General features: G+C 49.0%; 1 protein-coding gene across 14 annotated transcripts in view; it reads left to right on the top strand.

The window, feature by feature from the left end:
• Positions 1 to 11,441, top strand: part of Atxn7l1 (ataxin 7 like 1) — a 225,892-nt gene extending 214,451 nt beyond the window's left edge. For 7 of the 14 annotated variants that reach the window (XM_021253928.2, XM_004839682.3, XM_021253930.2 and 4 more), the window contains 3 exons: positions 22 to 985; positions 3,505 to 3,579; positions 4,592 to 11,441. In XM_021253928.2, the coding sequence (XP_021109587.2) occupies positions 22 to 985; positions 3,505 to 3,579; positions 4,592 to 4,633 (1,081 nt within the window). In that variant the 3' untranslated portion in view covers positions 4,634 to 11,441. The remainder of the gene's footprint in view (positions 1 to 21; positions 986 to 3,504; positions 3,580 to 4,591) is intronic. The other 7 variants (XM_004839681.3, XM_021253931.2, XR_002392992.2 and 4 more) reach the window with 6 other exon arrangements.
• The last annotated feature ends 1,316 nt before the right edge of the window (positions 11,442 to 12,757 follow it).

Consider the following 12,757-nt stretch of genomic DNA (forward strand, 5'->3'; position numbering starts at 1 on the left):
TGGCTCTTCTCTCGTGTTTAGGAAGATCCCTCCTGCGGCAGATAGCCCCATGCCCTCGCCAGCAGCCCACATCTCCACCCCCGTGCCAGCATCTGTTTTGCAGCCTTTCAGCAACCCCAGCGCTGTATATCTTCCTTCAGCTCCCATCAGCTCGAGACTCACCTCTTCTTACATAATGACATCCGCCATGCTCTCAGACGCAGCTTTTGTGGCATCATCGGACCCACGTGTCCTCATGTCCCACACCACAGCTTTCCCCCATGTGGCCGCAACCCTCAGCATCATGGACTCAACCTTCAAGGCCCCATCCGCCGTCTCCCCGATACCAGCCGTCATCCCTTCCCCATGCCACAAGCCATCCAAAACCAAAACCAGCAAATCCTCAAAAGTCAAAGACCTGTCTGCCCGTAGCGATGAGTCTCCAAGTAACAAAAAGAGGAAGCCGCAGCCTTCGACTTCCTCCTCCTCCTCCTCCTCCTCCTCCTCCTCCCTGTCCTTGCAGGCCTCCCTCACATCTCCACCGCCAGGGCCCCACAGAAAGAACTGTGTTTTGAATGCCAGTTCTGCCCTGAACTCCTACCCGGCGGCCCCTGCCTATGCCAGTCTGTCTGTGCACAGCTCCAACAATGGGGTGAGCCCACTCAGTGCCAAGCTGGACCCCTCAGGACGGACCTCGACGCCCGGCGGCCCCGCAGACATAGCAAGACAGGTGGGCACGGTGGGCGGCAGCAGTGACTCCTGTCCCCTCTCTGTGCCCTCCCTCGCGCTCCACGCGGGGGACCTCTCTCTGGCCTCACACAATGCCGTGTCTTCTCTGCCCCTCTCTTTTGACAAATCAGAAGGAAAAAAGCGTAAGAACTCGAGTGCTAGTAACAAAGCCTGTAAAATCACTAAAATGCCTGGTATGAATAGCGTTCACAAAAAGAACCCGCCCAGCCTTCTTGCACCAGTGCCCGAGCCTGTGAACAGCACCTCCTCTCGGCAGGTAAGGGACCTCCTGGCACTGCCTTCATCAGCTGTGGGGGGCAGGGGGAGCTGGGCAGTGCCCCTGCTTGGCCAGGTGGCTCGCAGGTGACACAAGTGTGGCTCCCTTTCTCGCGTCCCGCGTGGGCCCTCTGCGCCCTCTGCTCTGAGAACGGCTCATTTACCAGTGCTGTGCATGAGGCACAGTGCTGAGCACTTTGCAGAGATGACCTCATTTAGTCCTCACTCCCACCCAGTGTACCTGGTACAGTTGTCGCCATTTCACAGATGGGTAAACTGAGGCACACAGAGATTCTGACTTCCCCGCTCCTCTTCTGTTTTATATCTTGAGGTTCTGAGGACAATTTCATTAAAGAGTTCAGTCACTAAGAAGTTTGCTCTGATCTGTTGCAAGTCCTGCAGGAAGAGCCTGAGCCCCAGGCAGGTTAAATGACCTGGGGAATGAGTGGCAGCCTGTGTGTGCCCCGGGTTCCTGGGTGACCGGTCTTCTTGCTTCTCCAGGCTGCCTCAATCCTCACCTCCTCCTAATATAACTGTCCTCCTAGAGTAAAACTGCAGCCACCACCTAGGGACAGAGCAGCACCCTTTGCCGTGGTGCCGCAGGAGTATGTGTTGTCAGAACCCAGGAACGAGCGGCTGGCCCCGAAAGAAACTGCTAGCTTGGACTGTGATCCCATCTTCAAATCCAGTCTGTCTCCTCAGCCTGGGGGGCCTGCTTAGGAAAGGCCACCTCACCCCAGCCTAGCAGTGAGAGGAAAAGGCACAGCCTAGAGCTCCTTCCGGTCTAAGGGCCCCACTCAGAAATTCAGCCAAGGTTTGCTCCCAAGCCTGTAGTTTACCACCACACAGGCCGCTGTTAAAAAGTGTTTTTCGTTTTGTTTTGTTTTTTTTGGTACCAGGGATAGAACTCGGGTCCTTGCGCTTGCGCAGCAGGCAGCGAAACCACTGAGCTAAATCCCTGGCCCCTGTTAAAAGGTGTTTTAATGTTGTGTGTCACTGTGTATGAGACTTGTTAAAACCCTGTGAGGAAGACCTCCTGAGGGGACCCCAAATCACAGCACACACAGGGCCAGCAGCAAGTGTGGAACCCAAGCCAGACAGCTGCAGCTGTGGCCAAGGCAAGAGGAGGCCAGACCTGGGCCGACCTAGACTCCCGGGTCCAGGGCTGGGGGTGGCACCTGCGGGGCCTCCCCAGAGACCACACTGCAGGTGTGTATCACCTCCAGTCTCAGGCTGGAGAGCACACCCAGGGCTGCTCAGACCCGAATGTGAACACTGATGTGCGCAGGGCTCTTGTGAAAATGCAGCTGTGGAGGGAGCAGACCAGGTGGGGCCTAGGGGTCCAGGGGGCCACAGTGTCCCACTCGTTTTGGATAAAGTTCCAAGAGTGGGCACCTGTGAGGGCCTGTGTCCCAGCTCTTCAGATGCTAACTCAGGTATTACCTGTTAGTGCTCCCATTTTACGACTGCGTCAGCCAAGTCACAGGACGTTAGGCATGGTGCCCCAAATCATACAGCAAGGGAATAGTAGCGCTGGGATGTAACCTGGCCTTCTGGCTCTGGAGTCTGGGCACTTGGCCTTCATCGTGAGCACTGCAGGAGTACAGGAAATGCTCAGAGAACTCAACAGATCTCTGAAGACCAGGGGCAAAAAGAGCAGGGAAGCCTCCACCAGAGGGTGCTCATCAGAAGGGAATTTAAGAAGAACAAAGCCAGTGCCCTTAACTGCTGCCTGGGGCCTGGTCTGTACCGGCTCCCTCCTGCAGGCCCTGGGAGAAAAGCCTCTGTCCAGGGCACCGCCAGCGAGTTCCATGTGCTTGGGAAGGAAGGGCCCAGGGGTCTGTGCCGATTCTCTTAGGGTCCTGGAGAAGAAACAACGGTTGAGGGCCCATCTGCCTGATAGGTGGAAGGCCAGAGTTTGCCACCGTGGTGAAAGCTGCCTTTCTGCCTCTTTCTGCAGAGCTGTCAAGGTGGAGGAGGACGTGTGGGTAGGCCAAAGGTCAGAGCTGGCTTTGCAGATGAGCAAGGGACAGGGGGCTGCTCCCTGAGGACCCTGGGAAGGACCACACCCTCGCGACCGGCCCCAGTCCCACTGTGCAGGGACCTACAGGGACCCCGCTCAGGACAGCAGCCTCCTCGCCTGGCTTCCTGTGCTGTCTCCTGTCGGGGAACCTAACCAGGGACAGGCCTAGGTGTCAGCAGCAGCTCCAAGGGAATCCGAGCTAAAACAAGATGGGCCCGGTGGCTGCCTGGCTACAGGTGGGCAGGCCAGGCCTCTGCAGAGCTCAGCACTGGGGCAGGGAGGGGGCTCCTGCCAAGGCCTTGGCCCTGAGACGAAGTCTGACCACCGGGGACCTCCCTCCTCCAGGCACCCTCTGAGCCACGGTCACTCTCAGTTGGACCAGTGCGAGGGACGAGGCACGCTGATCGGCCCTCTCCTCCCCTGGCGACACGTGGTGTCTGTCCAGCCTCCCCTGCGCTGCCTTGGGGGTCTGAGCGGGCTTCACTGCTGTCTTTCAGGTTGGGAAAAATAGCAGCCTAGCTTTGTCACAATCCAGTCCTGCAAGCATCCCCAGCCCAGGACACAGCCGACAGGTAAGTTACTGGGAGCAAAGTCCAGAGTCGTGGTGGAAAGAATGGGCATGGGGTGAAATCTCCCCTCCTCTTAGAGAATAGCTACCTGGCTTCCATGCCCAGGCCTTCTAGTTACTACTGTGTGTCCCTGAGCAATTCACTTAAATTCTCTGTGTTTCCATTTGCTTGTCTAAGAAAGTAGAGATCATAATGGCCCCTAACCTCATGGGCTTTTGTGAGGGACACATTAATTTATTTACACAAAATTTCTTGAAAATGTCTGGCATACAGCAAACCCGCCAGTGCTGGCAATTATTATTCTTACCATCATCATTCTTACCAGCTGTCTGATCTTGAGCAGAGTGCCTCTCTGGGACTCAGTTTTTGCATCTGTTAAATGGCCAATGGATGCCTACTTCGTAAGGGCACTGTCAAACCTGAATGGGGTGACGAATACCAGGCAGCAAAGCCCAGCGAGCACTCGGGCTGAGTTCCTCCATGGGACTATTCTAGAGAGACAGCATTTCTGTCACTGGAGGTGTGCAAGCAGCGGCTGTGTAAACCTGAGTGAGACAAAGGGCTTTGTCCAGCAGGGCCTGAGATCTGGGGAACCAGGAAGGCTCCTGGGGGAGCCATGCCTCCCTAGTATGACTTGAACCCAAAATCTGTATCTCCAAAGCGTCTATGTTTAACCCAACATATAGGTTATGTTGGATATGTTATGTTATAGGATAGGTTATGTAGGAAAAAGTGAACCAATAGAGAAAAAAAGTGAAGACTTCCGTTATTCCAGACCTGCCTCATGAAAGTATGGCATCTGCACTTCCCCCACTGTGGGACCATCATGCCTGCTTGCAGGGATACTTTGTAATGTATCCAGCCCCTAGTGCCTGTCACACCAGGCCTTTGCCATGTGCAGGAATTTGGATGTTACCCTTTCTGCAACAGATGAGGAAACTGAGGCTCTGTCTCTTAGTTCTCATGGATCATCCCAAATGTATGGTTTTGAAAAAGGTTTTCTTTTCTTTCCTAGAAGAACACAAACAGAATGGGCAGGATAAGGACTCTTCCATAACAAGACTATGAAGCCACTTCCAAACCAGTCCCTGGTCGTGACCTGTGCCAGGTGGCGCGGCATCAGGAGGAGGGAGGGGAGTGGGCATGGGGGAGTCTGTTTCCTGAACCCTGCCTGTGCTCTGGACTTTCTTCTTCTTCCTTTTATTTTTTCTTAATTGACCAATTTTTAGTTTTGAAGAAAAAAAAAAAAGGCAAAAGAATATGAACTTGAGATTTACAGAAAACAATACCAGTGTTTTCTTTGATTTTTCATTTGCCATGTTTATACATTCTTCCCAAGGTGGGGTCCCCTGCCCCAGCTCCTGATGCTACTACTGCACCGTCCTCTTGCTCGGGCCCGAGGGCAGAGGTCACAGAATGTCAGTTCCAGGTTGGCGCTGTCTGAAGCTCTTGGACTTCAGCGCGTCCAGAGCTCTTTTCCTTCCTCCTCTTCTCCTGCCCGTTCACTTCCATTCCCCGCCTGCTGCTCAGTGGCTCCCCACCAGCTATCAGGTTGCTAGCTGTCCCCATACCCCTTGGGACAGCCTCCTGGGGAGGAGAGAGTGGAGGACAGCCGGGTACCCTCAACAGGCTTCCACAGTCCCCCTCAGCTGGAGCCAAATGCTAGGGGCCAAATCGAAATAGGGCCATTTAATGATGGGATCTGCCCAACACCACTACCAACCGGCTGTGCCACTCAGCAAAGATCCACCAGGTCAGAAGCAGAGGCAGAGGGGCCCGGGAGGGTGGCAGGAAGCAGAGCATGGGGGATAAGATCCCTTAAAAGATGGTAGGAACCAGGTGACTGGTGGCCTGCACTTGTTAGGAATCCAGTCCATTCCAAGGCACGGTGAGTGTGCAGATTCCCAAAGCGGGCTGGGCCCGAGGGAGGACTCCCAAGGGAAAGGCATTCGGTGATCAGAGCTACCCTTGGGCCCAGCCTCCTGGGAGTACTGGAGGTGAACCCCTGGTGAGAGTAAATAGGACCATTGCCTGCCTGGCAGAGGTGAGCTGGTGCTCCGTGTTCAGATGCCCGACTCAGAGTTGCCCAGGCCGCCCGGTGAAGAGGAGCCATGTGGAAGAGCTGAACGACAGCCTCCCCACAAAGCGCTGTAAAGGGCTTCACACTAGAGCTTGGCGAGAAACAGCAGCAGCAGAAGCTGTGGTAGGGAATCCCAGTCAGGAGCAGAGGTCACAGCGTGCAACAGGTGATAGAGCAGGTAGCAGAGGCACCACGGGGGTCTGCATCACCCTGCACCCAGAAATGAATGTGCCACCCTCCTCCCCACCCTGACTTTTCCTTTACTTTCCGTCCGCCCCACCCCAAAGATCAGACTACTGTTAAGTTTCACGCGCTTGGAATCCACAAAGACGGGAGGCAAACGGAGCGATTTGAATCAATGGAATTGCACTGACAGTGTTTCTTGTAGGATTACTAAACTTTTTAATATAAAATGAAGATTTTTTTAAAAATCAGGAGTTGATATTAAGTACCAGGTCATTAGTTTGGATGATTTCATTTTCATTTCTACAGTGTTAAAAGTGCACTTATATGCTGGTTTATTTACGTCTTGGGGAAAAAAGAGACTGCAAATTAAAGGGACGATTGTTACTTTTGATTTTTGTTTTTTAAAAGGTTAAGGCAGATTTTAAGACTTACAAATATTTAAGAAATTATAAACAAGGTTAGACCCTTTGAAAAAAGTTCAGAAGATATTCTTAAAGAAAATTTTTATAGTGTTAATTTTGTAATAATTTATGTTTTACTATATTACAGAGCTAACTGACCAGAATAGTTTCAGAAACAATATGAAACTTAGGAAAGTTTAAGCAATGTTTATATTTTTTAAATGTTCTTTGAATTATGTTTTTATTGTACATTTCTTCAGACTGAAAAATGTGTACATATCTTTGTTATTTTTGCACAATTTTTGTCTTGTTCGGTTTTAGAAGTCTATTGTTTTTTATAATTTATTTTGAGTTGTAAAACTTGCAGGAGTAAAAAAAAAATCTCAGCAACAAAATAACCCTCTGATTTATAACTCATACTCAGAGAGGGAAAACAAAGGTTGAGAGATTGAGTGGCTGCTTCTGAGAAATCACGTCTCGACAGGGACTGAAGAACAACTCGACAGGTTTAAACATTGTCGCTTTCTACGCCTCAAATCGGAAGCTGGAATAAAAGAGGCTCCCCACCAAATGCTGCTTACTTTCTCAAAAGACTGGCTCTGACCAAGGTGAGGACATTTCTGGGAAACTGAGAAAAAAGGGAAAACCCACGGTATTTCTTCCTTCACAATCAACCACAGGTTTACTTTATAATGATGTATTAAAGAAAAAACTTGCAGCTTGAAAAAATGGAATGCAAATAAAAGGTTTCCTTTGGGTTTGTTTTCATGAAGTTCAACTGGACCAGCCTATAATGCATTATTAGAGTGATCTCCTTTGGGTCCTTCTGTTCCGCACCCGACTGGGCCTTCTCTCCCAGCCCCTCGACTGCACACACCCCTATTTGCCTGAAGATCTCCTGACTTGTCGCCAGCCATAGAGCCTCGAAAGCTCTGGTTGTTAAGCATAACGCAATGCATAGACCTGTCAGCCATAAAATTTAAAAAAAAAAAAAAGCGACTTGGATTACTTGTATGCCTTCTTTTGTATCAATGTACTAATTGTAAATAGCGCTGATCAACCTTTGTAGAGAATAGTTTATACAGCATATTCTATTATTGCTGATTCTCAGTGAACTCTTGTTTTAAAAAAGGAAAAAAAGAAATTTTCTATTTACACCTTCTATTTTGTTATGCTGTCGGCCCATGGCACTTTAACAAAACTCTGTGGGTTTTATGTAGCTGGTCCGTCATGGGGTTTACTGAGTAACTATTGTTGCACAGAAAAGAATTTGCACCTGCTCATTTGTCCTTTCCTACTACCGGTTTTAGACTCTTTTCCAGAAGAATTTTGAAGAAAGCATGTCCAATCATTCTAAACAAATGCCACACTTGTGAGTGGGTTTCTTTTCTACGATCCATATTTTGTAACACTAAGTATTTTCTCCCTTGGTCTCGTACCTTTATGTCTTAGCACTATCAGATAGAATCCATTCCATGCCTGTGATATTGTAAGCAGAATAAATGTCTGAAGTAGGTGTAAATAGTAAATTCTATGGCTTACAGTTTTAAAAGGAAAGAACAAACATGTATCTATTGATACTGAGTGGTTCACCACCAGGCCTGGAAATATTCTCCAGTGAGCGATTGTATTTTTTTTTTTTTTGCTTTTTTTTTTTTTGTAACATGGCTTTGTAAATAAAATAATTTATATGTTTGTAAAACATTGTCTTTGGGTTTTCATACAATTGAAGTTAGGTATTGCCTTTATTTCCTTGTGGGTCACCGAAAGAGCCTTTGTAGAGATGACCGGAAGTAGAAGAGGAGATGGAGAATCTGTTGAACACATATTTGTGGGGCCTCCCTGCTGTGCCTGCCCCTGAGCTAGGCTCTCTGTGGTTGATGAGGAGAAACAGACACAATCCCTGTCAGGGAGCAGCCCAGTTGAGGAGAGAGCGAATAAACACACAATCCTACTGTGGAGTTACTGACTGGCAAATGCTGTGGGGGGAAGGGTGAGTTCTATGGAGGAGGAAGTAACAGGAGAAACTGGTATAATGTGGCCAGGGGAGGGGGGTACAGGAGGAACCTGTCAGGAGTTCCCTCGGAAGAAGAGGCTGCCAGCAGAGATCGCCCAAGGATGGAAAAGCTTGGTAAGTTCTCAGAGGACCAACTGTGCACAGCAGGGCCAAAAGGGGCTGCATGTGGAGACAAGGTCACAAAAGGCCTCGCTGAGTTTGAACTCGGTGCTCATTTCACAGGGAGCCTGTGGAGTGCTGTCATGGTGTGGAGGCTGATCTGCTCTATTGAAAGTGCTGGGTGGCTGTGTGGAAAACCAGCCCGAGACCCGTGAGGAGTCTCCTGTGTAAGAGACCAGTGAGAATATCCACGTGGTCACCGGATGGTGATGGTGGCTACAAAGAGAAGTAAATGGGGTCAAGGTATATTTTCAACATTAAATCAGCAAGACCTGCTCAGAGGAAGAAGAACTCCCAAGTTTCTAGGAAGTCACTGGTGTGGGGTGGACATGCCATTCCTTCACATGTGAAAAACCAGAGTAGGAAGGGGAGATTGGATAACTTTAATGAAGAGCAGAAATTCTATCTTGTGCCCTTCACACAAGCAGCCTGAGGTGATCTCTGAAGATGATTTCACCTGAACTCAGAAAACCCACAAAATCATGAAAATCGAGAGATTCAAATCTTCATATTCCCTTTAAGAGCACAGTGGAACTGCCCAGGTCATCAAGGGTATGCCTGCTCTGGAAGCCACCAAGTGTCTGCAAGATGTCACTGTTCAGAAGCAAGGTGTGCCATCCCATCACTGCAGTGGTAACCGTGGTGATGTGGGCAGGTTGCCCTGGGCCACACTGTGGGACTGGACCCAGGGTCAGTGGCCCCAAAAGAGTGCCAAGGTTTTGCTGCATCTGTTTGAAAAGGTAGAGTTCTGCTTACTTAGAGGTTTTGGTGTAGGTTCTGTGGTCCTTGAGCATATGCAGGAGAACAAAGCACCCACGCGTGCACAGAGCTTACAGAGCACATGCTGGGATGAACGCAAGCCTGAGCCCCCTACCACACCAAGATGACCCCTCTAAACAAGAGCACGTTGTTCCTAAACCAGAAAAGGAGGATGCACATAAGAAAGGGATGTCCCAGGGCTGGGGATATAGCTCAGTGGTGCTGCCGCCTGCCTTGCAAGTGCAAGGTCCCGAGTTTGATGCCTGGTACCAAAAAAAAAAAAAGAAGAAGGAAAGGGATGCCCCAGAAGGAACCAAAGAAACAAAAGCAGGCTAGGAATGCATGTAACATAAAATAAATGCAAATTAAAGTAAAAAAAAAAGTTTGCTTTTGTTCATGTAAATGTGTGAAGGATCTAAGTTGTCGCATCAAGAGGGCCATGCACAGCACTGAGGTGAGGATGCAGATGTTATTCACAGCCACAGGTATGGACAGGAACCCTTGAGAGACTCTAATGGGAGACAAGCAGACACTCAGACTCGACAGAAGCTGAGAGCTGGCAAGGGCCCGAAGATGAAACACAAAGAAATGGTTCCCTGGAAGCCAGGACTAGAAGATGCTTCAAGAAAGACAAAGTCAACTGAATCCAACACTGCTGCAAAGCACAAGAGAGGCAGCAGCACATCTGGGGTTTTGTAACATGGAAGTCACTGGTGACTATTGGTTTTCTAGAGTCATCATACAATGTCTGCAACTTCGGTGGCTTGAAACAACAAAAACTTATTCTCTCACAGTTCTGAAGCCCAGACATCTCTATACTTCCAAAGGCTTTAGGGAAGACTCCTTCCTTGTCTCTTCTAGTTCCTGGTGACTGCCACATTCCCTGGCAATCCTTGGCTTAGGGACCTCTCATTCCAATTTCTGTCTCCATCTCACATGGCCTTCTCCCCTGAGTCGTGTGTCGCGTGTCTCCTGTGTATCAAATCTCCCACTGCTTTCTCTTCTATGAACATGGAACCTAAGGCCCACCCTAAATCCTGGATGATCTGTGGCGATGCTTAACTTTGTTATATCTGCCAGTTCCCTTTTCCAAATCTCACAGGTCCTGGGCCTCAAGACTTGGGTACATCTTTTGCAAAGTTACAGCGGCCTTCATGCAGGTATGATGGGGACTGAGGGGAGGGGAGGGCAAAGCCAGACTAGAGAGTTCTGAAGACTGAATGAGAACTGAGCAAGGGAGCTTAGGAAGTGTAGGCAATCCTAAAGAGGTTAGAAGACACACGCGTGTTTTGTGTTTGGGGTTTTGGGGTGTTTTCTGTCATTTTGTTTTTCAAGGAAGGAGAGGCTGGATCACGATTTGTGCAATCATGAGAGGGTTAACAGGAGAAGAAGAGATTAGAGGGGCAAGAGAAAGGGGTGATTAAAAAGAAAAGTTTGGGCCGGGGATTTAGCTCAGTGGTGCCGCCGCCTGCCTCACAAGCACAAGGTCCTGAGTTCGATCCCTGGTGCCAAATAAATAAATAAATATTATGATAAAAAGAGAAAAGTTCTTGGAGAGGCGAAAGGGAGGCACCGATGGGCCTGTGTAGGAAGAAGGATGAGGGTCATGAGGAAGAAGTGCACTTGTGGTTTCAACATTGGGAAGATGAGGGATGAGGCCTCTGAGTGACGAGAGGCTGAGGGAAGTTTGAGGAGAGTAAAGAAAGGATGAAGTGGTGACTAAGGAAACCAGACTGCCTGGCAGAATGGAGAGCAGTTTGAGACCTGTGATTAAGGAAAGAGCCTGACAACAGTCTTAGGTGGTGTTTGAGGATACCAAGGAGCAGACAGGGCCACATGGAGCCAAAGCTCCCAGGCAGGCAGGGCGTGGTGGTGATCTCAGCACTCTAGGAAGCTGAGGCAGGAGGATGGTAAGCTTGAGCTCAGCCTGAGCTACATAGTTATCAAGGAGCTGTCTCAAAAATCAAAAAGTTTTAAAGGGCTGAGGATGTACCTCAGTTTGTAACCCCCAGTACTAGCCAGAGACAGAGAAATCTTAGGCAAACTAAAGCAGATTTCTAAGGCAAATTTCATTTTGCCTCAGCCCCAAGTGAATATTTTCACTCTTTATGCAGAGCAGAAAACCAGAGGAGCAGACTGGAAGCCGGCACACAGGAGGCCCTTGAAGAAATGTAGAATGAGATTCTCCACAGCCGCTTCAGTGTGGCGCTTCTAGCGTCAACAGCTCCCTTCATTCGCCTGTTCTCTGAGATGTGTTTATGACTGGCCACCCACAGCTGCACTGGCCTGGGTCACTTCTGCCCCTCTTCTGAAAGGGGCCTGTGCATTCTGCTTTGTCCAAATCCAGTACTCACAGAAGGCTCCTTCAAAATTGGTCAGAGGCTTGGAGAATCCATATAAAGACCAGATTGACTGACTGACTGATATTAAACCCCCTTTGCATAGCTGAGGAAACAGACTCACACAGGCTAGACGAGGTACTAACAACCAGCAGCTGGCTGATTGTCACCCTGTTTGTTCTCCCTTCCATCCAGTTCTCTCTCTATTGTCCTCACTGCTTCTTCCAGACATAACTCTATTGACTTTTTTCCCCCCAGTACTGGGCATTGAACTCAAGACCTTCGCACTGAGCTACAATCCCCAGCCCTTTTCCTTTTTTTTCAGACAGGGTCTCATTAAATTGCTATGTAGCCCAGCCTAGGCTCAAATCTGCAGCCCTCTTGCCTCAGCACTGCCGCCCCCCCCCCCAGCTGGGATTACAGGCATGTGCCACCACACCCAACCTCTACCCATAGATTTTTCTTCCTAAACCACTGTGAATGTTTCCATAGAAATATTTTTAAATTTTGTGCGTCTCCTAGCTGGTTGATTTGGGTTTCTGTAATTTATTTTACTAAACTTAAATTTTTTTCTCCTTTTGGTTTTCCTCCATTAGGCAGTAACTATTTGCCTCATGGGTTAGTTCTTGCTTTCTGATCTGGTTGGGGCTATGCCAGAGCAATAGGTTTTATGAATTTCTGTTTCTGAGTGAAGTACCCAGGAAGGTATTTTAATGTTTATTTTCCACTCTTTACATCTTATAAGCCATTCAACTAGGAAAGCAAACAAGGACAATGCAAAGACCTGAATGCCTAAACCAGTCCCTCACCAGCCTGGATCCTCACAGGAAGATCACCAAGGTGGGAAGCTTGCCAACAGCTCAAGGTGTTGCATTGACCCAAACAACTCAAACCACAGTCTCATCAGAGGCCCTCGGCACTAGCAAGCACTCATAATTTTTAAAATGGTAGAACTCTTTCTGGTTTTCCCCTTTAGCCTTCAAATATGTTAGCAAGTTTTTATTTGTTTTCTTGGGGTTTTTTTGGTACTGGGGATCAAACTCGGGACCTTGTGCTTGCAAGGCAGGGAGCAGAACCACTGAGCTAAATCCCTGGCCCTGTTGGCAAGTTTTTAATCCAACAGCATGGTCACAAAATCATCAGCTTCCTCTGCAACCAGAACAAGTGGCGTGGAGGCTGCTATTAAAATGGGAGGTTTGACTTTGGGCCTCCCTCATTTCCCTGGCTGTTTTCCCTGCCA

This window comes from Heterocephalus glaber, unplaced genomic scaffold (genome assembly GCF_053883595.1).
Source record: "Heterocephalus glaber isolate CG9 unplaced genomic scaffold, H.glaber_assembly_v1.0 deba00000676, whole genome shotgun sequence".
NCBI lineage: Eukaryota > Metazoa > Chordata > Mammalia > Rodentia > Bathyergidae > Heterocephalus > Heterocephalus glaber.